Below are 25233 nucleotides of genomic sequence, written 5' to 3'. Positions count from 1 at the left end.
CATAAGACTATCAGCAGATATTTCAGCAGATAATTTACAAGTCAGAAGGGAGTGGCAAGACATACTGAAAGTGCTGAAAGGAAAAAAATTTCAACCATGAATTTTCTACCCAGCAAGGTTATCACTCAGAATTGAGGGAGTGATTAAGAGATTTCCAGATAAGCAAAAGCTTCAACTCTTTTAGGAATTCATCACTAAGCATGCCTCACAAGAAATGTTAAAGGAATTTCTCTAAGCTAAAAAAGGCAGTAATTGATAATAAGGAAACATATAAAAGTAATACTCTCACTGGAAAAAGGTAAATGTATATAGTAAAAGTAGTAGATCAATCACATATGAAGGTTAAAAGACAAAAGCAGTAAAATTAACTATAATCACAATACTTAGTTAAGGGATGCATAAAGTGAAAATATATAAATGGTGCCATCAAAAATATAAAACTTGTAAAGGATGGAGCAAAAATGTAAGCTTTGGGATGAGTTTAATGTTAATTTACTATCAACTTATAAGAAACTGGTATATACACAGACTGTTATATGTGAACCTCATGGTAACTACAAAGAAAAAAATTATAAACACTAAAAAGAAACATTAAAGAAAGCCACTAAAGCACAAAGGAAGAGAGAAAGAAAAGAAGAAAGGGACAGAGAGAAACTACAAAAAGAAATAGGAAATAATTAACAAAACAGCAGTAAGTACATACCTATCAATAATTACTTTAAAGGTAAGTGTGAAACACTCACAATCAAAAGACACAGAGTGGCTGAATGGATTGAAAAACAGGAACTATCTACATGCTATCTACAAGTGATTCACTTTAGAACTAAGGACATACACAGGCAGTGTGAAGGGATGGAAAAAGATATTCCATGCAAAAGAAACCAAAGAAAGGTAGTGTAGCTATACTCAAATCAGACAAAACAAACTTCAAAATAGAAACTATAATAAAAGAAAAAGAAGGGCACTACATAATGATAAAGAGGTCAGTTCAGAAAGATATAAAGCACGTTATAAGTATATGCACACCTAAAATATGTAAATCAAATATTAATGAACCTAAAGGAAGAAACTGAAAACAATCCAATAATAGTAGGGGATTTTGACACCTCACTTACAGCAAGAGATGGATCATCCAGACAGAAAATCAATGAGAAAATATTGGTCTTAAATGACACATTAGTCCAATGGATATAACAGACATGTAACACTCCATCCAAAAGCAGAATAGTCTTCTCAAGTGCACATGCAACATTCTCCAGGATAGATCACATATTAGGCCATAAAGTGTCTATTCTGACCATGCTGCTGCCGCTGATGTTGTTAAGTCACTTCAGTCATGTCTGACTCTGTGCAACCGCATAGATGGCAGCGCACCAGGCTCCTCTGTCCCTGGGATTTTCCAGGCAAGAATACTGGAGTGGGTTGCCATTTCCTTCTCCAATGCATGCATACACGCTAAGTCGCTTTAGTTGTCTCTGACTCTGTGCGACCCCATGGACAGCAGCCCACCAGGCTCTTCTGTCCATGGAATTCTCTAGGCAAGAATACTGGAATGGGTTGCCATTTCCTTCTCCATTCTGACCATAAGACCATAAAAAACTCAAGATCAATTACAAGAAGAAAACCAGAAAAACCACAAAGATGTGGGTATAAAACAACATGCTACTGAAAAACCAACTGGCCTTTGAAGAAATCAAAAGAGAAGTCAAAATATACCAAAAAAAACCCCCATAAATATTACATACCAAAATCTATGGGATAGAGCAAAAGTTGTTCCAAGAGAGAGGTTCATAGTGATGCAGGTCTACCTCAAGAAATAAGAAAAATCTCAAATAAACAAACTAAATTTACATGTAAAGAAACCAGAGAAGAAAGAACAAATGAAACCCAAAATTAGTGGAAGGAAGGAAATAATAAAGATCAGAGCAGAAATAAATGAAGTAAAGACTAAAAAGATAATAGAAAAGATCAACACAGCCAAGAGCTGGTTCTTTGAGAAGACAAACAAAATTGACAAGCCTTTAGTTTAGACTAACCAAGAAAAAAAAGAGGACTCAAATAGATAAAATCAGAAATGAAAGAGTAAAAGTTATAATTGATACTACTTAAATACAAAGGATCATAAGAGAATAATATGAACAATTGTAAGTCAACAAATTGGACAACCTAGAAGTAATGGGCCAATTCCTAGAAGCATACAACCTACCAAGACTGAATCATGAAGAAATAGAAAAACTGAATAGACCAATTACTAGTAAAGGAGATTAGATCAGTAATAAAACACCTCTCAAACAAAAGTTCAGGATGGAATGGCTTCCCTGGTAAATGCTTCCAAAAATTAAAGATTTATTACCTATCCTTCTCAAACTCTTCTGAAAAATTAAAGAAGAGGGAACATTTTCTAATACATTTTATGAGGCCAGCATTACCCTGATACCGAAACCAAACAAGAACACCACAAGAAAAGAAAATTACAAGCCAATATTGCTGATGAACACAGATGCAAAAATTCTCAACAAAACAGTAGCAAACCAAAGTTAACAATTCATTAAAAGAATCATACCCAATGGTTAAGTGGGATTTATTCCAGGGATGCAAGGATGGTTCAACATCTGCAAATCAATCAATATGATGTACTATGTAACAAAATGAAGGATAAAAATTACATCATTATCTCAGTAGATACAGAAAAAGCATTTGATCAAATTCAACATCCACTTATGATGAAAGCTCAAAAAAGTGGGTAGCAAGGAAATGTGCCTCACATAATAAAAGCCATATATGACAAAACCATGACCTTAGTTTTCTGAATACTGAGTTTTTTTTTTTTTATACAAAACAGTTTATTTGGAATCACAAAAGTGCACACAGTTGCTTAAAACAAAAAAATAAAGTGTTTGAAGGACAGACCTGCTGACTTGGGGTCACTAACCGTGTTTCCTATGCTGGTCCACTAAGGCTGTCATAATAAATATTGGGACTGGGTGGATTAAGCAGCAGCAGTTCATTTTCTCATAGTTCTGAAGGCTGGAAGTTCAAGATCGAGGTGGCAGAACGTTCCCTTGGAGGGCAGGACTGGTTCCTTCTGAGGCTCCTGTCTTCCCCAGCGTGTGGACGGCTGTCTTCGCCCTGCGTCCTCACGTGACCACCCCCTGGGCTTGTGAGCATCCAGGCTTCTGAATACTGAGTTTTAAGCCAACTTTTTCACTCTCCTCTTTCACTTTCATCAAGAGGCTCTTTAGTTCTTCTTCACTTTCTGACATAAGGGTGGTGTCATCTGCATCTCTGAGGTTATTGATATTTCTCCCGGCAATCTTGATTCCAGCTTGTGCTTCTTCCAGCCCATTGTTTCTCATGATGTACTTTGCATAGAAGTTAAATAAGCAGCGTGACAATATACAGCCTTGACGTACTCCTTTCCCTATTTGGAACCAGTCTGTTGTTCCATGTCCAGTTATAACTGTTGCTTCTTGACCTGCATATAGATATCTCAAGAGGCACGTCAGGTGGTCTGGTATTCCTATCTCTTTCAGAGTCTTGCACAGTTCATTGTGATCCACACAGTCAAAGGCTTTGGCATAGTCAATAAAGCAGAAATAGATGTTTTTCTGGAACTCTCTTGCTTTTCTGATGATCCAGCGGATGTTGGCAATTTGATCTCTCATTCCTCTGCCTTTTCTAAAACCAGCTAGAACATCTGGAAGTTCATGGTTCATGTATCGCTGAAGCCTGGCTTGGAGAATTTTGAGCATTACTTTGGTAGTGTGTGAGATGAGTGCAATTGTGTGGTAGTTTGAGCATTCTTTGGCATTGCTTTTCTTAGGGATTGGAATGAAAAAAGACCTTTTCCAGTCCTGTGGTCACTGCTGAGTTTTCCAAATTTGCTGGCATATTGAGTGCAACACTTTCACAGCATCATCTTTCAGGATTTGAAATAGCTCAACTGGAATTCCATCACCTCCACTAGCTTTGTTCATAGTGATGCTTTCTAAGGCCCACTTGACTTCACATTCCAGGATGTCTGGCTCTAGGTGAGTGATCACATCATCATGATTATCTGGGTCATGAAGATCTTTTTTGTACAGTTCTTCTGTGTATTCTTGCCACCTCTTCTTAATATCTTCTGCTTCTGTTAGGTTCATATCATTCCTGTCCTTTATTGAATCCATCAAAATCACTGAAGATGGTGATTACAGCCATGAAATTAAAAGACGCTTACTCCTTGGAAGGAAAGTTATGACCAACCTAGATAGCATATTAAAAACCAGAGACATTACCTTGCCAACAAATGTCTGTCTAGTCAAGGCTATGGTTTTTCCAGTAGTCATGTATGGATGTGAGAGGTGTACCTTAAAGAAAGCTGAGCACCGAAGAATTGATGCTTTTGAACTGTGGTGTTGGAGTCCCCTGGACTACAAGGAGATCCAACCAGTCCATCCTAAAGGAGATCAGTCCTGGGTGTTCATTGGAAGGACTGATGCTAAAAGCTGAAACTCCAATACTTTGGCCACCTGATGAGAAGAGCTGACTCATTTGAAAAGACGCTGATTTTGGGAAAGATTGAAGGTGGGAGGAGAAGGGGATGACAGAGGATGAGATGGTTGGATGGTATCACCAACTCAATGGACATAAGTTTGAGTCAATTTCAGGAGTTGGTGATAGACAGGGAGGCCTGGCATGCTGCAGTCCATGAGGTCGCAAAGAGTCAGACACGGCTGAGCAACTGAACTGAACTGATGACAAAACCACAGCTAACATCATACTCAATAGCAAAAAGCTAAAAGCTTTTCCTCTAAGATCAGAAACAAGACAAGGATGTCCACTCTCACCTCTTTTATACAACACAGTTTTGGATGTCCAGAGCATCTAGGCAAGAAAAAGAAATAAAATTCATCCAAATCAGAAAGAAAGAAGTAAAACCCATGATTTGCAGATAACATGATACTATATATATAGAAAACCCTGAAGATTGCATCAAAAAACTGTTGGAACTAATAAATGAATTCAGTAAAGTTACAGAATAAAAAATTAATATGCAGAAATCAGTGGTATTTCTATATACTAATAATAAACTATCAGAAAGAGAAATTAAGAAAAAAATCCTATATACAATTGCATTAAAAAGAGTATGATACCTAAAAATAAATTTAACCAAGGAAGTGAAAGAACTGTACCCTGAAAAGTATAAGATCCTGATGAAAGAAACTGAAGATAAGCAAATCCATGCTCATAGATTGGAAGAATTAATATTGTTAAAATATCCATAGCACCCAAGCAATCTCCAGATTCAATGCAGTCCCTATCAAAATTCTAATGGCATATTTGACACAACTGGAAAAAATTTTAAAATTTGTTTGGAACTACAAAACAATCCTGAATAGCCAAAACAATCTTGAGAAAGAAGAACAAAGCTGGAGCTATAGCACTTCCTGATTTCAAAGTATACAATAAAGTTGTAATAATTAAATAGTATGGTCCTGGAACAAAAAGACACACCAATCAGTGCAACAGATTTGACAGCCTAGTAATAATTCACCCATATAGATATTTTTGGCTTCTCTCATAGTTCAGTCAGTAAAGAATCTGAGAGAGTCATTTCCTAGGCAGTTTGAGAAGAAATCTAGGAGTCCCCAAGGAGAGAGGGGTCTGGAATTCTCAAAGAGGAAGAAAGGACAAACTTTTCTTTCCTCTACATTCCTTAGGATTATGTATCCTGCCTGAGGACAGTCTCTGGATTAAACCTGGCTAATCCTGTTGAGAAGACTCTACACATGGACATCACCAGATGGTCAACACCGAAATCAGTCTCTGGATTAAACCTGGCTAATCCTGTTGAGAAGACTCTACACATGGACATCACCAGATGGTCAACACCGAAATCAGACTGATTATATTCTTTGCACCCAAAGATGGAGAAGCTCTATACAGTCAACAAAAACAAGACCAGGGGCTGACCGTGGCTCAGATCATGAACTCCTGATTCCCAAATTCAGACTTAAATTGAAGAAAGTAGGGAAAACCGCTAGACCATTCAGGTATGACCTAAATCGAATCCCTTATGATTATACAGTGGAAGTGAGAAATAGATTTAAGGGCCTAGATCTGATAGATAGAGTGCCTGATGAACTATGGACGGAGGTTCCTGACATTGTACAGGAGACAGGGATCAAGACCATCCCCATGGAAAAGAAATGCAAAAAACCAAAATGGCTGTCTGGGGAGGCCTTACAAATAGCTGCAAAAAGAAGAGCAAAGGAGAAAAGGAAAGATATAAGCATCTGAATGCAGAGTTCCAAAGAATAGCAAAAAGAGATAAGAAAGCCTTCTTTAGCAATCAGTGCAAAGAAATAGAGGAAAAGAACAGAATGGGAAAGACGAGATCTCTTCAAGAAAATTAGAGATACCAAGGGAACATTTCATGCAAAGATGGGCTCGATAAAGGACAAAAATGGTAAGGACCTAACAGAAGCAGAAGATATTAAGAAGAGGTGGCAAGAATACACAGAACTGTACAAAAAAGATCTTCACGAACCGGATAATCACGATGGTGTGATCACTCATCTAGAGCCAGACATCCTGGAATGTGAAGTCAAGTGGGCCTTAGGAAGCAACACTATGAACAAAGCTAGTGGAGGTGATAGAATTCTATTTGAGCTATTTCAAATCCTAAAAGATGATGCTGTGAAAGTGCTGCACTCAACATGCCAGCAAATTTGGAAAACTCAGCAGTGGCCACAGGACTGGAAAAGGTCTTTTTTCATTCCAATTCCAAAGAAAGCCAATGCCAAAGAATGCTCAAACTACCGCACAGTTGCACTCAGATCACACACTACCAAAGTAATACTCAAAATTCTCCAAGCCAGGCTTCAGCAATACGTGAACCATGAACTCCTTGATTTTCAAGCTGGTTTTAGAAAAGGCAGAGGAATGAGAGATCAAATTGCCGACATCCGCTGGATCACTAAAAAAGCAAGAGTTCCAGAAAAACATCTATTTCTGCTTTATTGATTATGCCAAAGCCTTTGACTGTGTGGATCACAATAAACTGTGGAAGATTCTGAGAGAGATGGGAATACCAGACCACCTGACCTGCCTCTTGAGAAACCTATATGCAGGTCAGGAAGCAAAAGTTAGAACTGGACATGGAACAACAGACTGGTTCCAAAAAGGAAAAGGAGTAAGTCAAGGTTGTATATTGTCACCCTGCTTATTTGCTGGACTGGAAGAAACACAAGCTGGAATCAAGATTGCCGGGAGAAATATCAATAACCTCAGATATGCAGATGACACCACCCTTATGGCAGAAAGTGAAGAGGAACTAAAAAGCCTCTTGATGAAAGTGAAAGAGGAGAGTGAAAAAGTTGGCTGAAAGCTCAACATTCAGAAAATAAGATCATGGCATCTGGCCCCATCACTTCATGGGAAATAGATGGGGAAACAGTGGAAACAGTGTCAGACTTTATTTTTGGGGGCTCTAAAATCACTGCAGATGGTGACTGCAGCCATGAAATTAAAAGACGCTTACTCCTTGGAAGAAAAGTTATGACCAACCTAGATAGCATATTCAAAAGCAGAGACATCACTTTGCCGACTAAGGTCCATCTAGTCAAGGCTATGGTTTTTCCAGTAGTCATGTATGGATGTGAGAGTTGGACTGTGAAGAAGGCTGAGTGCCGAAGAATTGATGCATTTGAACTGCGGTGTTGGGAAAGACTCTTGAGAGTCCCTCGGACTGCAAGGAGATACAACCAATCCATTCTGAAGGAGATCAGTCCTGGGATTTCTTTGGAAGGAATGATGCTAAAGCTGAAACTCTAGTACTTCGGCCACCTCATACGAAGAATTGACTCATTGGAAAAGACTCTGATGCTGGGAAGGATTGGGGGCAGGAGGAGAAGGGGACAACAGAGGATGAGATGGCTGGATGGCATCACCGACTCGATGGACGTGAGTCTGAGTGAACTCTGGGAGTTGGTGATGGAGAGGGAGGTCTGGCGTGCTGCGATTCATGGGGTCACAAAGAGTCTGACACGACTGAGCGACTGAAGTGAACTGAACTGAATCTTGTCATTTTAAAATGTAAATTATGGGAATAGGCCTGGTCTTTACAAGGATTATACAACAATAATGTATCCTGCCTGAGGACAGTCTCTGGATTAAACCTTCTGGCTAATTCTGTTATCTTAAAATGTAAATTATGGGAGTAGGTCTGGTGAGGTCTTTACCACCTTCAGACATTCTTTGGATTCATTGGAGAGTATATAACTCCACTGCTAACACTAAGCAAGTGGGTACTCTTTCTACCCCCTTCTGATGTCTATGTCAGAAGCTTTCTCTATCTCCGTTATACTTTAATAAAACTTTATTACACAAAACCTCTGAGCAATCAAGCCTCGTCTCTGGCCCCAGATTGAATTCTCCTCTGGAGGCCAAGAATCCCGGCGTCTTTGGGTGGTTCAACAACTTTTCAAATCTACCTGCAATGCAGGAGACCCAGGTTTGATTTCTGGGTTGGGAAGATCTCCTGAAGAAGGAAATGGCAATCCACTCCAGCATTCTTGCCTGGAAAATTCCATGGACAGAGGAGCTTGGCAGGTTACAGTCCACGGTGTCACAAGAGTCAGACATGACTTAGCAACAAATCCACCAAACCACCATAGACAATTAATTTACAACAAAGGAGCAAAGAATGGAGAAAGGACAGTCTTTTCAATAAGTGGCATTGAGAATACTGGACAGCTACATGCAACAGAGTGAAACTAGGACACCACCCTTACCGCAGAAAGTGAAGAGGAGCTAAAGAGCCTCTTGATGAAAGTGAAAGAGCAAAGTGAAAAGGTTGGCTTAAAGCTCAACATTCAGAAAACAAAGATCATGGCATCTGGTCCCATCAGTTCATGGGAAGTAGATGGGGAAACAGTGGAAACAGTGTCAGACTTTATTTTTTGGGCTCCAAAATCACTGCAGATGGTGACTGCAGCCATGAAATTAAAAGACGCTTACTCCTTGGAAGGAAAGTTATGGCCAACCTAGATAGCATATTCAAAAGCAGAGACATCACTTTGCCAACAAAGGTCCATCTAGTTAAGGCTATGGTTTTTCCTGTGGTCATGTATGGATGTGAGAGTTGGACTGTGAAGAAAGCTGAGTGCTGAAGAATCGATGCTTTTGAACTGTGGTGTTGGAGAAGACTCTGGAGAGTCCCTTGGACTGCAAGAAGATCCAACCAGTCTATCCTAAAGGAGACCAGTCCTGGGTGTTCATTGGAAGGACTGATGCTAAAGCTGAAACTCCAATACTTTGGCCACCTCATGTAAAGAGTTGACTCATTGGAAAGGACACTGATGCTGGGAGGGATTGGGGGCAGGAGGAGAAGGGGACGACTGGATGAGATGGCTGGATGGCATCACCGACTCGATGGACATGAGTTTGAGTGAACTCCGGGAGATGGTGATGGACAGGGAGGCCTGGCGTGCTGAGATTCATGGGGTCTCAAAGAGTCGGACATGACTGAGCGACTGAACTGAACTGAACTGAGACACTATCTTACACCATACAGAAAAATGAACTCAAAATGGATTAAAGGCTTGAATGTAAGACCTGAAACCATAAATGTCTTAGAAGAAAGCATAGGCGTTAAACTCACTAATATCGGTCTTAGTGATGTTTTTGTGGCTCAGTCTCCAAAGACAAGGAAAACAAAAAACAAACAAATGGGACTACATCAACCTAAAAAGCTTCTTTACAGTAAAGGAAATCATCATCAAAACACAAAAGCAACCTTATGAATTGGGGAAGATATTTATAAATCATATACCTGATAAAGGGTTAATATCCAAAATATATAAACAACTCATACAACTCAAAAAAAAAAGTTGATTTAAAAATGAGCAGAGGAAACAAAACAAAACACAAAAATGGGCAGAGGACCTGAGTAGACATTTTTCTAAAGGATATGTACAGATGCCCAATAGGTACATGAAATGATGCTCAACATCATTATTAGAGAAGTGAAAGTCAAAATCACAATGAGATATTACCTCATATCTATTAAAATGGCTATTATCAAAAAGACAACAAGTGTTAGAGAGCACATAGAGAAAAAACAATCTTTGTGCACTGTTGGCTGGAATGTGCAGTTATTATGGAAAACAGTATGGAGATTATTTTAAAACTTTAGAATAGGTTTATCATGTTATCCAACTATTCCACTTTGGGAATTTATCCCCAAGAATATGAAACAATAATTAAAAATGGTATTAAATATATGTACCCCATGTTCATTGCAGCATTTATCATCTTTTATGGCTGAGTAGCATTCCACATGTAGACACAATGTAATGCTATTCAGCCATAAAAAATAATACATCTTCCATTTGTGATAACATGCATTGACAATATTATGTTAAATGAGTCTTAAGAAAAAAATATGCTATGATTTCACTCATATGTAGAATCTAAAAAATAAAAACAAAACAAATTCATAGATATAGAGACTATACTGGTGGTTGCCAGAGGGGAAGAGCACTGGGAACTGGGCAAAAGGAGTCAAGGGAGCCAATTGTATGGTGATAAATGGTAACTATGCTTTTTGGGGTAAACACTTTGTAGTGTATGCCAATGTTGAATTATAATGTATACCTGAAACTTTTAATAAAAAAGGGAACATTCAAAAAGAGAGATTTGCAAAGTAGATGAAAGAAACATGTTTTTTATATGTTGTCTACAAAAAATTCAAATAGGAAGGTTGAAAGTAAAAGGATGGAAACAGGTATATTATGTAAACATTAATCAAAGGATAGACAGAGTTGCAATATTAATATTAGTTATTGTAGATTTCAGAGCAAAGAAAATTACTAATGATATAGAGGGACATTATACAATGATAAAAGGTGAAATCCACAAAGACGACATGGCAATCATAAATGTGTATGCATCCAATAACAGAGTCACAAAATACGTGAAGCAAAAACCAGTAAGCATGAGAAGAGCTAGACAACTTCACACTTACAGTCGAATATTTCAACATGTTTACTCAACAAATAATAGAACAATTAGCCAGAAAATAAGGAAATATATACAAGAACTTGGTGACACCATTAACCAGAGAGATCTAATCAACATTTATAGAATACTCTTCCCAACAACAGCAGAATACACATTCTTTTCAAGTGCCCATGGAACATTTGGTAAGTTAGATCATATCCAGGGCCATAAAAAAAATCTCAAAAATTTTAAATAACTGAAATTATACAAGTTGTGTTCTCTGACCACAGTGGAACAAAGCTAGAATTTAATAACAAAAAGATAATAGGAAAATCCAAAGTAATCTATGGATTAAAGAGGAAGTCTCAAGGAAAATAAAAAAAGAATACACTGAGGTAAATGAAAATGAAAATACAATATAGCAAAATTTGTGGGCTACAGCTAAAGTAGTACAGTCAGGGAAATTTACAGCACTAAATGCATACATTAGAAAAGAAGAAAAATCACAAATTAATTTACATTCTCATCTCAAGAAGCTAGAAAAGAAGAGCAAACTAAATGCAAAGCAAGTAAAGGAAATAAATAATAAAGATAAGAGCATAAATTAATGAGACTGAAAACACAAAGTCAGTAGAGAAAATCATTGGAGATAGTTCTTTAAAAAGGTAAATAGAATTTACTAACTCTAGGCAAGAATGACAGAGAAAAAAGGGAAGATTTAAATTATAAACATCAGAAACAAAACAGTAGATACCACTACAGACACTGCACGCATCAAAATAATAATAAAGGAATAATAATGCAAAGAAGTCTATACACCTAAATTTGACAACTTAGAAGAAACAGGTCACTTCAATGAAAATATAAATTACCACACATCACCCAATATAAAATAGATAATGTGAACAGCTTTATAATTATTAAGGAAATGGAATTTGTAGTTTTAAAATTCTTGGAAAGAATCTCTAGCTAAACTGCAGAATTCTACCAAACATTTAGAAAAGACTGATACAGATTCTACACAATCTTTTCCAAAAATATTAAATTTTATGAATCTAGTATTATTCTGATATCAAAACCAAAGACTGTACAGGTAAAAAATACCACCAAACAATATCCCTCATGAATACAGGAAAAAACCTTAATAATATGCTGGCAAACAGAATTTAGCAATATATTAAAAGAATTTACACTATGACCACGTGGAGTTTATTCCAACAATGCAAGGCTGGATTAATATTTGAAATCAGTCAATATAACCCCTCATATTAACAGTTTAAAGAAGAAAAATCACATGCTCATATCAACTGGTACATGAAAAGCATGTGACAAAATTCTATACTCATTCATGAAACTCAGAAAAAAAGGAATAAGGGAAAACTTTCTTAACTTGATCAAGAGCCTCTACAAAAATCCTATGGCTAACATTATACTTAATGGTGAAACACTGAGTGTTTTCTAAGATAGTGAACAAGGCAAGAATATCCACTTTCATCACTCTTACTAACATGGTGCTGAAAGCTCTAGTCTGTACGGTAAGGCAAGAAAGGGAAAGAGAAGGCATATTGATTGGAAAGTAAGAAATAAAACTATCCTTATCTGAAGACTAGATGGTTGTTTACACAGAAAATCCTAAGGAATCTTCAAGTCAATTGTATTTCTTCATACTAGAAATTAACACATGGACACCATTTACAATCACTCAAAAAAACCCTACAACCCCCACAACACTTAGATGTAAATCTAACAACACATATATGGGATTTGTATGTTGAAAATTATATAATGCTGATGAAAGAAATAAAGAATCTAAATAAATGAAGAGACATATCCTGTTCATGGGTTGGAAGATTCAATATAATAAAGGCATCAACTCTTTAAAAACTGACATGTAATTTAAGATGTCAATTTTTGATATATAGTATAACAGGTTGAATGTAGCTCCCCCTCCAAATTCATGTCCTTCCTGGTACCTCATCATATGACCATATTTGGAAATAGGGTCACTACACATGTAATTAAGTTGAGATCATACTGAAGTAGAGTGACCCCTTAATCTAGTAACGGATGTGCACTTATGAGAAAAATAGAAAGACAGACAGATGGGGAGAATGCCATGTGGTCACAGAGACTGGAGTGATAAATCTATAAGCCAAGGAATGCCAAGGTTTGACAGCAACCACCAAAGACAGGAAGAGGCAAACAAGGATCCTCCCCATAGAGCCTATGGAGAGAGTACACCCTGCTGACACCTTGATTTTCAGATTTCTAGCCTCCAGAACTCTGAGAGAATAAATTTCTCCTACTATAAGTTACCCAGTTTGTGGCAATTTGTTATAGCAGTCCTAGGAATCAAATACAGTTTAATGCAATTCCTATCAAAATCCCAGGAGGAATTTTTGCAGATTTAGAGATTACTCTAAAATGAACTAGACAGCTTATAACAATTATGCAATAGAACAATAAAGTTGGGGCAATCATTCTACTTGCTTTTAAGACATAGTAATCAGGACTGTATGGTGCTGACAGAAGGATTAACACAGAGAAAATGAAGAACCCAGTAACAGACTCACATAAATATATCCAACTGATTTTTGTCAAAAGTACAATTTAATGGCGCAAAGACAGCCTTGTCAACAAATGGTGCTAGGACAACTGGATATCATAGGCGAAAATGAACCTCAACCTAAATCTCACAACTCATAGAAAAATTAACTTGAAATGTATTATGAACTTAAATGTAAAATATAAAACTTTAAAAAAGAGGAGAAAATCTTTAGGATATAGGACTAGGTACAAAGTATACTAAATACCAACTTGAACTGAAATTCCTAGCAAGAGCAGATAAACAAGACGTGTTCTGGTGGAAAGAGTTCTAAAATTGAGGTCAGACAGTTCTAATTCTTTCGTTCGTTAGTCATACAAACTTAGGCAAATTGGTAACTTGACATTTTTGAATCTTAAAAATTCTCTCAATTGTAAATCAAGGATAATACGTATTGCCTGCTTCATAGAATTATTGGGGGTGGGATGGTCAAATGAAATAATGGATGTAAGAATGCATTGTAAAATGTAAAGCATGATACTGTGGGCCTGAGGTTTTATGTTTGTGCAACAGCCATTTTGCCACTGTATGGACATACTTGATAAAGGTTATCTGCTTAATAATGAATGAGTGACTGGTCCTCAGAAAAGTCGAACAAGGGCAAATTTTTTCCCCTAGCCTTTAAAACAAAAGGAGTGCACACCACATTCAATCAAACAGTAAAAACCAACATATACTATATAAGGAGATAAAGGGTTATTAAATATCTGCATAAAAAGCTAACTATTCCATCATGCTTCAGAGAATTAACAATTATGGATGGGAGACTGGTCAAAAAAGTGCAAAAATATTAATCTAACAGGCAATTCAAGAGTCAGAGAGATGGAACAGTAATACATTAGACAGAATAAAAGTAGCAAAACCAAAATGCTCAGAGCAGTTCTGGCCTTATATAGAGACTATGGAAACTGATCAATTTGAATTTATAGTACAATTTAATTTTAGTTTGTATTTGTTACTACGGCAGACACATCTGAAGGTCCAGATGAGGCTCATGGCTTAGAAATTAAATTATTTCTTCTTCCAAAAGGAAGTTAAGATGAGGGAAAAAAAGATATATGTATCTCCAAAATGTTCAATGCTGAAGTTTTTTTTTAAACTTAAATTCACACTGGCCGTAATTACATAGTTTCAGAATTCTGGGTTTCTGTAAGACGATGCTAGTTTGTACCAGGTTGTCACCCTGCTATATTATTCCACCATCTGTTGTGGTTTGCAGACATTTGTATATGAAGAAGCAGTTGGGCAAGTCAGGATCCTTGAATATTAACATGGGCTCAAATAATGACTTTTTGTGTGACTTTAAGCAGGCCATTTAACCTTCTTAATATTTTATAGCTCCCTTACAATACCAATACTACCTTACATGTACATGAGCTGCTAAAGTTCACAACACATATTATTATTTCAGTTGATCCTTAGAACCTCAGTGTAGGAGTAAGAGAAAGTATTTCCATTTTACATGAGAAAACTAAAGTCAAACAGTAGAAGAGGAATAACCTTGTGCAAAAACAAATAAGAAACCATATAGACCCTTACCTCATACACCATAAACAAAAATTAACTCAAAATGAATCATAGACCGACATGTACGAAATAAGAGTATAAAAGCTACAAGAAAAAAATAGAAGAAAATCTTTGTAATTTTGGAATAGGCAAAGACTTCTTATCATGACTAAAAACATGACCCATAAAAGAAAAGATGACAAATTGGGCTTCATCAAAATTCAGAACATTTGCTTTTTAAATAATGTCACTAAAAAATGAAAAGACAAGCCAGAGACTGGGAGATAATACTTACAAATAGTATATTTGATAAAGGATTTGTATCTAGAATACATAAAGAACTCTTAAAACTCACTGAAAATCCAATTTTAAAAATGGGAAAATAATTGAATAGGTATCTTTCCAAAGAACAAATGGTCAATAAGCACGTGAAAAAAAGATCAACAAACAGTGTTAGCTACCAAGGCAGTTCAAATAAAAACCACAATGTGCTACTATTACATACCCAGTAGGATGGCTATAATAAAAGAATATGGACAATAAAAGAGCTGATAAAGATGTGAAGAAATTGGAACTCTCATACACTGCTGGTAGGAACATAAAATTGATCAACAACTTTGGGAAACAGATTGCAGTTCCTCAAAAAAATATAGAGCATTACCATATAACCTATTAATTCACATACTCTAGAGAATTGAAAACCCTTGAAAACAAAGACTTATCCACAAATGTTTATAGTAGCATTATTTATTATAGCCATAAACTGGAAACAAAGTATTTACCAACTAGTGAACAAAATGTGGCATACTGATTCATTCAACAGAATAGTATTCTATTTACTCAGCAATAAAAAGGCCATTCTTTTATATTACTGATACATGCTACAGCATGGGTGAACCTCAAATACAGTAAGCTAAATTGAAAGAAGCCAGACACAAGAGGTCACAAGTATGATTTCATTTATATGAAGTATCTAGAAAGAGAAAATAGATAAAAAGTAGATCAGTGGTTCCCTGGACCTGAAAATGGAAGTAGCAATTAACTGCAAACAGGCAATGGGAAACTTCTGTGGGTAATGGAAATACTCTGAAACTGGAGTATGGCGACAGTTGCATAACTATAAATTTGCTAAAAATCACAGAGTTATACACAATGAGTGAATTTTATGGTATGTAAATTACATCTTAATAAAGCTAATTTGAAAATTACTGAATTAAACCTGCACTGAAGAGAAAATCAGCAGAGGAAGGACTAAAATATAGGTCATCTTCAGTGTTCCTTCCACTCTATTACCTGTCTCAGAAGTGGCAGGAATAACAATAAACTTTTCCAAAGAGTTAGTATGACCACAAGGAAATAACAATTCTACCAGATTTGAAAATACAAAATAATTAAAAATGCCAGATGGTACACTTTGACCTATTCCATAGTACACTTGGACTTGTATTAGAAATTTTCTGCTTTTAACTATTAATACTTACATTTCACAAACCCAGGGAAATCTTATAGTATGTAACCACATTTTAAAATGAATTTATTCACCATAAAACTCACATCAAAAAGCATTATTCTATGTAATTTCTAATACACAAGACAACTCAGTTCTTTAAAATTAGCTTAAAGTTTAATATTGTTTGACTTACAGTTTGGCTAATAAAGATGAGAGCATCTTCAAAATTGCCCCAAATTTCTTCCATGGGACAGAGTTCTGTATTCGGCACCCCATCTGGCACCAAGAGGTTAACCAAGCTGTGCATACATTTGCTGAAAATCAAAAAGAGAAAACTCATCCCATAAGGAAAGAAATCATTGACTTCATGGCTCAGACAAGTAAAATCTGGACCTCATCCCAGACTAAGAGCTTCGAAACACGTCTGTTCTTCCTTCAATTTTATCTGGCCTCCAAGCTCAACGACAGATTTTTGAAGATATAAAAGGGGCTGACCAATCCTTCATTTTATTATGCCTATGGCTGTCTTTCACTTTTTTTTAGTTTCCTGAACTAAGGAGTTGTGTCTGTTTACTATATTTTATGAGCTGGTTTAATCTACATGCACTTTAAAGCATCTCATTACATTCTCAAATGGGGAAAGGGAATTGGATTTAAACTGGGAATAATTCCAGGAGAACTGTCTCTCATGTCTCAGAAAAGGAAGACTGTTATGAAGTTTTCCAGAGAAAAATCACACAATATCTATTTTCCCCCCATGTCTAGGAATAGAGAACATAAAATTTCCAATAAATATTATTTTATATTATGTACAGCACTTATTGGTCCCTAAAGAAAGGTGCTTAGAAAAAAATACGAGGCAAACGTGCCAAAATGTTAGTATCTGTTAAATTTGAGCAGTGGATACATTGGTGCTTGTTATATTAATCGTTGTACTTTTCCATACAATCAGCATATTTAGTACTAAAAGAAAGGTATCAGCACTTAATCAATAATTTTATTATATATAAAGACTCACAAAAAGTAGTAATTTTCTCCTTTTTCTCCTTTGGGACAATCAGATTCCTTCACCTTGCCTTGGTCTGTAGCAAAACTCTAAATATGGAGCTGTTCTGAGAGCTGAGGACTTTTTAGTCCAAGAGTTACAAGAGTACCCCAATCATCTTTTGCACCAGTTGAGTATGACTGATAACAAATGGGACACTAATTATAGCACTTTTGGCTATCAAAAGCTAGGATTCTGTGTTGAATTATATTTACCAACCTGTATCCCAAAACATCAATTGATTCCTTCCTTTTGTGGAAAAACAAAGCCTTTTTCAAGGCCTTCAGAGCAATAGAAGGATAGCATGCAGGCATTTCCATTGCTAACACTGTAAGAAGGGAAGCAAAAAGATTGTGAATATCATAATCTCATCCATTGGGTTTTCATCCTAGGTTACAACATGTTTTCTCTAATGAAACTGACCGGAAACAGATACAAAAACAAACACAAAACTCCAAAAATGAATTTCATAATATGATGAATCTGTGGTGGCTTTCAGAGATAGTTTCTACTTTCTGGGCAGAGTAACATGGTAGGATCACTAGGTTATATATATATATACATATTTCCCCCCTCCCCAGTAAACATCAACAGAGAACCTACTGTTTCTGTGACTCAGCACATGGTCATATAGGTGAAGTAATAATCTTATGAACCAAAATGAAGGAGGGGCACATGAAGAAAAAACAGAAAGCAGATCAGTAAAAAGGTACTAATCAAAAACACATTTATATTCTCCATGATCTGTTTTTACTGAAGTGGATCAATAATGAACGCAGTCAAATCTGAACATCAGAAAACCTCTTAGTTTACCAGATGCATGATCTTTATAGTTCCAAAAAGCAAAAGAATAATGTTTTTAAAACAATAAGGTGTGCGTGTGTGTGTGCGTGTATAAAGGTGACAGTGGATAACTGAGAACTTACTGGTGGGTGAATGAGAGTGGACTGAGGGTATGTATATATGAAATGCTGATCAGTTCTGAGCAATGATGAAAAGGTTTTACTATAGGCCTTTATAACTATGAAAATTTCTACACTTGATCTGAGCTCAGAATTAATGAAAAAAAAATCCCAGAATTTTACTACAATATACTGTTTCTATCTAATATTAAAAACGGGAAACCCTTGGCATAAGAGTACATATCAAAGATAAAACTCTCAAAACTTCTAGATGCATTCAACAGGCCTCTAGAATTGGAGTTTCATTATACAAGGAGCAGTGGTCACCATCACATGGCTATAAGGTATACACCACCAGCTCCATGCTCCTAGAAATTCTGTCTTGGCAAGACAAGGAAAGCCAAATGCGACTCTTGTACATTTGGGGCTATCCAATACCTTTATTGCCATATACAGGTTCCTGAGGAGGGTGAAAGATATAAAGGGAAGATAATTAGGCCATGTCTTGCAGTATATCCCCACAGAGGCTGAGTCCCCAAATACCACTTATAGCCCAATGAAAAATTTGAGGTTGGCAATTATGTTAAAAGTATCACCAATATTTCTCTGTACACTTTAAGAAATAACTAAGATTGTATCACCTTTGATTAGTGAAGCAGCTGATTATCTATTTCTAGCTAGCTGAGCAAACTTTCTTAAGTTTGAGCTACTATCCCTATTGTGTAGTTACATTATTTGATTCTACACAAAATAAATATAAGTACCTATTATGAGCAATGCACATTGCTAGGGTTTATAAGTACAACAAATGTAAGTAATTATTACTCATGATTCTAAGGAGCTTATAATTTCATATAAAGAATAAGATAAACACAAATGATTGTAATACAGAATAGTTCAAGAATGCTATTAGAGAAGGAGAACAAAGTTCTATGGGGATACAATGCTTCCAACCTGGATGAAAGAGAGAATAGAGAGAAGAAAGAAAAATGTAGTATGATTTAAATGGGTACCAGCCTTCCAAAAATAAAATTTAGCTCTTACCTGCAATTGTTTCAAATGCTTTACTTTCTAAGTGAGGTAGTTCCCACACTGGTTCCAGGAAGTGGTCCAGTAATGGGTCACTCAGTTTGGCTCTCACTTCAAATTCATACAGCAGAAGCAATGTCTCGCATGGATCTCTTGAGAAGTCCCCTAAGAAAGAGGCAAAAATGCAACATTCTCTGTGATTACATTTCATTATTCTCTCCTATTCTAACCTCTCTTCTGGGGAGATTTTCCTATTGAGGAAAATTAATTCTACTTACAATTTGAGGTTATCTCAGCTCCTTTAGATACATCTTTTACATTTTTAAATCTATAAACGTACCAATACTTTCACACCCTGAAATGCATTCACTGAAGTTGTCTACATTTCCTGAAATTATTGCCATGATATTTCTAAATAGCCTGGAAAACTCCTGCTGCTATCTAATTCAAATATAATGTTTGTCTGCCTTACTATAATGACTGAATTAACCAGAAGATCCAGTGCAATATAGAACAACTGTAGTTTTATTTTAAACTAAGTAAGGGAAAGTTTCCAAACTGTTTCACTTAGTCAGTCAGTAATATTTATTTTTTGGTTATCACCATGGGCACAGTCTATATCAGGTGGCATGTATCATACTATGTGAGTTGGTTTCCAATCACCCTTATTAGACTGAACATTTTCAAAAGTTTTGAGGTATAGCATATGTACAATAAACAAGTGTATTAATCTTAAAAGTGTGAATTTTAAATCTTAAAACAGTGAATTTTTATGTCTGTTAAAACCCATATAACCACAACCCAAATCATGATAAAGAACACTTCCAACACTTGTGCTCCTTTCCAGTTAATACCACCTTTGCAGAGTTAACAACACCTTTGCAGAGTTAACAACTATTTTGACTTCTATCACTACTGATTGTTATTTTTATTACTGAACATCAGTGACAGCATGTAGAACTATAACCATCTTTTGAATATTGACCTGTATCCTGTGACTTGCTTAATTCATTTACTAGTTCCTGTAACTCTCTTGGTAGATTCTTTGGATTTTCTATATAGAGAATTATGTGTCCTCTGCAAATACAGATAGTTTTATTTGATCTTTTTCACTCTACACATCTTTTCCCACTCTTTTGCTTGCTTATTGCGTTGGTTAGAACCACCAGGATGATGATGACCAGGAGTAGTGAGACTAGATATTCTTGATTTGTTTACATCCTTAAAGGGAAAGTATTCAGTCTTTCATCATTAAAATGACATTAGCTGTAGGTTTTATTTTTTATGGATGGCTTTTATCAGGTTAAGGAACTTCCCTACTATTCCTGTTTAGTTGAGAGTTTCTATAATAAATGGATATTGAATCTTGTCACTTAATCTGTTGATATGGTGATTTTTTTTTTTTTTAATCTTTAATTCTTACATGTGTTCCCAAACATGAAACCCCCTCCCACCTCCCTCCCCATAACATCTCTGTGGGTGATCCCCATGCACCAGCCCCAAGCATGCTGTATCCTGCGTCAGACATAGACTGGCGATTCAGTTCTTACATGATAGTATACATGATAGAATGCCAGTCTCCCAAATCATCCCACCCTCTCCCTCTCTCTCTGAGTCCAAAAGTCCGTTATACACAGCTGTGTCTTTTTTCCTGTCTTGCATACAGGGTCGTCATTGCCATCTTTCTAAATTCCATATATATGTGTTAGTATACTGTATTGGTGTTTTTCTTTCTGGCTTACTTCACTCTGTATAATCGGCTCCAGTTTCGTCCATCTCATCAGAACTGATTCAAATGAATTCTTTTTAATGGCTGAGTAATACTCCATTGTGTACATGTACCAAAGCTTTCTTATCCATTCATCTGCTGATGGACATCTAGGTTGTTTCCATGTCCTGGCTATTATAAACAGTGCTGCGATGAACATTGGGGTACATGTGTCTCTTTCAATTCTGGTTTCCTCGGTGTGTATACCCAGCAGTGGGATTGCTGGGTCATAAGGTAGTTCTATTTGCAATTTTTTAAGGAATCTCCACACTGTTCTCCATAGTGGCTGTACTAGTTTGCATTCCCACCAACAGTGTAGGAGGGTTCCCTTTTCTCCACACCCTCTCCAGCATTTATTGCTTGCAGATTTTTGGATCGCAGCCATTCTGACTGGTGTGAAGTGGTACCTCATTGTGGTTTTGATTTGCATTTCTCTGATAATGAGTGATGTTGAGCATCTTTTCATGTGTTTGTTAGCCATCCGTATGTCTTCTTTGGAGAAATGTCTATTTAGTTCTTTGGCCCATTTTTTGATTGGGTCGTTTATTTTTCTGGAATTGAGCTGCATAAGTTGCTTGTATATTTTTGAGATTAGTTGTTTGTCAGTTGCTTCATTTGCTATTATTTTCTCCCATTCAGAAGGCTGTCTTTTCACCTTGCGTATATTTTCCTTTGTTGTGCAGAAGCTTTTAATTTTAATTAGATCCCATTTGTTTATTTTTGCTTTTATTTCCAGAATTCTGGGAGGTGGATCATAGAGGATCCTGCTGTGATTTATGTCTGAGAGTGTTTTGCCTATATTCTCCTCTAGGAGTTTTATAGTTTCTGGTCTTACATTTAGATCTTTAATCCATTTTGAGTTTATTTTTGTGTGCGGTGTTAGAAAGTGATCTAGTTTCATTCTTTTACAAGTGGTTGACCAGTTTTCCCATAACTGAGTTTATAATGTTGAAACCAGGACAAATCTCACTTGGTTAAAATCTGTTAAACTATGAATTCAATGGGTATAGGACAATTCAAGTTATCTGTTTCTTCTTGTGGGAGTTTTGGTAGTTTGACTTTCAAAGGAATTTGTCAGTCTCATCTAACCCTTCAAATTAATGGGCATAAATTTGTTCAGAATATCCCCTTGTTATCTTTTTGTAATGTCTGTAGGATCTGCAGTGATGTCTACACTATCATTCTTGGCATTGTTAATTTGTTTCTTGATCTGCCTGGCTAGAGGTTTCTCATTGCACTGACAAACAGCAACAACAAAACAGCGTTTTCATCAATTTTATCAATTGTTTCCTGTTTTAAATCTTATTGACGTCTGCTTATATTATTCCTTTCATTCTGCTTAGTGTGGTTTGATTTGATAATTTTTCCTGGTTTTTTAAGATGAAGGCTTAGATTATTTAAGATCTTTTTCTAATTGAGGCATTTAATTCTACAAACTTTTATCTAAACACTACTTTAGCTGTACCTCCAAATTTTTATATGCTGTGCTTTCATTTACTTCCTTTCAAACTATTTCTAACTTCCCCTACGAATTTCTCTTTGATCCATATGATTATTTAAAAGTACATTAAAAAAAACCTGAAGTGTAAGAAACAGAATCACAGACTTAGAGAATAAACTTATGATTGCCAGGGGGAAGGATGGGGGGAAAGGATAGGGGGTTTGTAATGGCCAGGTACACACTGTTATATATTATATGAGTGAAGTAAGAAAGACAAATATCATATAGTAATGTATACACATGGAATCTAGAAAGATGGTACTGATGAACCTATCTGCAAGGCAGCAATGGAGACACAGACACAGACAGAGAGAACAGATTTGTGGATATGGGGGTGGGGTGGGGAAATGGAATGAATTGAGAGAGTAGCATTGAAAATATATATTACCATATGTAAAATTAGATAGCCACTGGAAATTTACTGTACGATGCAGGGAGCTCAAATCAGGTGCTCTGTAATAACCTAGAGGGGTGGGATGGAGACTTAAGTGGGAGGGGACATATGGATACCTATGGCTGATTCATATTGATGTATGGCAGAAACCAATAACAATACTGTAAAGCAATTATCCTCCAATTAAAATTAAATCTTTTTGAAAAGAAAAAAGTGAAAAAATAAAATGGATAACCAACAAGGACCTACTCTATAGCACAGGGAACTCTGCTCAATGTTACGTAGAAGCCTGGATGGAAGAGAGTTTGGGGGAGAATGGAAATATATATATGCATGGCTGAGTCCCTTTGCTACCCACCTGAAACTATCACAACACTGTTAATTGGCTATATTCCAATACAAAATAAAAAGTTTAATAAAAAAGATAAAATTGAAGCATAGTTGATCTACAATATTGTTAGTTTTAGATGAACAACATAGTGATTCAATATTTTTACAGGCTACATTCAATTTTAAGTTATTACAAAACAATGGCTATATTTCACTGCGTTATACAACATATCCTTGCTGCTTGTCTGTTTTATATATAATAGTTTGTACATGTTAATCCCATACTCCTGTATTGCCCCCTCACCCTTCACTTTCCCCATGGGTAACCATTAGTTTGTTCTCTATATCTGTGAATCCGTTTCTGTTGTTATGCACATTGGTTTGTTTACTTTTTTTAGATTCCACATATAAGGGATAACATAGAGTATTTGTCTTCTTTCTGACTTATTTCACTAGTATAATATTCTCTAGGTCCATCCACATTACAAATGCAGATTTCATTCTTTTTAATGGCTGAATAATATTCCATTGTGGGCTCAGTGGTGAAGAATCCACCTGCCAGTGCAGGAGATGTAGGTTTGATCCCTGGTTTGGGAAGATCCCCTGAAGAGGGAAATGGCAACCCACTCTAGTATTCTTGTCTGGGAAATCCCATGGACAGAGAAGCCTGGCAGGCTATAGTCCATGGGATCACAAAAGATTCAGACATCACTTAGTAACTAAACAACAGCAACATTCCATTGTGTGTATATATACACACATACACACACATTTATGCACACCACATCTTCTTTATCCATTCATCTGTTGACAGGTTGCTTCCCTATCTTGGTTATTATAAATAATCCTGCTATGAACATTGGGGTACATGTATCGTTTTGAATTTTTTTTTCCAGATACATACACAGGAAGGAATTACATGATCATATGGTAGTTCTATTTTTAGTTTTTTGAGGAACTTCAATTTACATTCCCACCAACAGTGTACAAGGGTTCCCTTTTCTCCAAATCTTCACCAATGTTTGTTATTGCAGTATTTTTGAGGCTAGCCATTCTGACAGGTATCAGATGGTATATCTCACTGTGGTCTTGATTTGCATTTCTCCAATGATTAGTGAGATTAAGCATCTTTTCATGTGCCTGTTATACATCTGTATGTCTTCTTTGGAAAAATGTCTGTTTAGGACTTCTGCCCATTTTTAATTGAGCTTTTTTTAATATACTGAGTGTATGAGCTGTGTATATATTTTGGATATTAACATCTTATTGATCATATCCTTTTCAAGTATTTTCTCCCATTCCATAGCTTGTCGTTTTGTCAGTGGTTTCCTTTGCAGTGCAAAAGTTTTTATGTTTAATTACACCCCATTTGTTTGTTTTTGCCTTTATTTCTTTTGCCTTAGGAGACAGACTTGAAAAATATTGCTATAATTTATGTCACAGAGTGTTCTGCCTATGTTCTCTTCTAGGAGTTTTATGGTTTTAGGTCTTACATTTAGGTCTTTAATCCATTTTTAGTTTATTTTTGTATTTGGTATGCAGAAATGTTCTAATCTCATTGTTTTACATGTGGCTGTACAGTTTTCCCAGCATCACTTACTGAAGAGACTGTCTTTTCTCCATTGTATATTCTTAACTCCTGTCATAGATTAATTGACCAGAGGTGTATGGGTTAATTTCTGGGTTCTCTATTCTGTTCCATTGATCTGTGTGTCTG

The 25233-nt window shown here is 36.1% G+C and overlaps 1 protein-coding gene and 2 non-coding genes across 3 annotated transcripts in view; 2 read left to right on the top strand and 1 right to left on the bottom strand.

The window, feature by feature from the left end:
- Nucleotides 1–25233, bottom strand: part of TEX11 (testis expressed 11) — a 220582-nt gene that overhangs the window by 12857 nt on the left and 182492 nt on the right. Inside the window, exons 25-27 of the mRNA XM_068963198.1 lie at nucleotides 19539–19688; nucleotides 17812–17920; nucleotides 16741–16861 (exon numbers count right to left, since the gene is read on the bottom strand). Coding sequence (XP_068819299.1) covers nucleotides 16741–16861; nucleotides 17812–17920; nucleotides 19539–19688 — 380 coding nt within the window. The remainder of the gene's footprint in view (nucleotides 1–16740; nucleotides 16862–17811; nucleotides 17921–19538; nucleotides 19689–25233) is intronic.
- LOC138072086 (small nucleolar RNA U2-19) lies at nucleotides 18354–18433 on the top strand. Its single transcript, XR_011144237.1, has one exon. It is a non-coding gene; the product is annotated as a small nucleolar RNA U2-19 (small nucleolar RNA).
- Nucleotides 18576–18645, top strand: LOC138072085 (small nucleolar RNA U2-30). Its single transcript, XR_011144236.1, has one exon. It is a non-coding gene; the product is annotated as a small nucleolar RNA U2-30 (small nucleolar RNA).

Source organism: Capricornis sumatraensis, chromosome X (genome assembly GCF_032405125.1).
Source record: "Capricornis sumatraensis isolate serow.1 chromosome X, serow.2, whole genome shotgun sequence".
In the NCBI taxonomy this organism is placed as follows: Eukaryota; Metazoa; Chordata; class Mammalia; order Artiodactyla; family Bovidae; genus Capricornis; species Capricornis sumatraensis.
The sequence above is the reverse complement of the archived record's forward strand: the minus strand, read 5'-3'. Positions and strand labels throughout refer to the sequence as shown.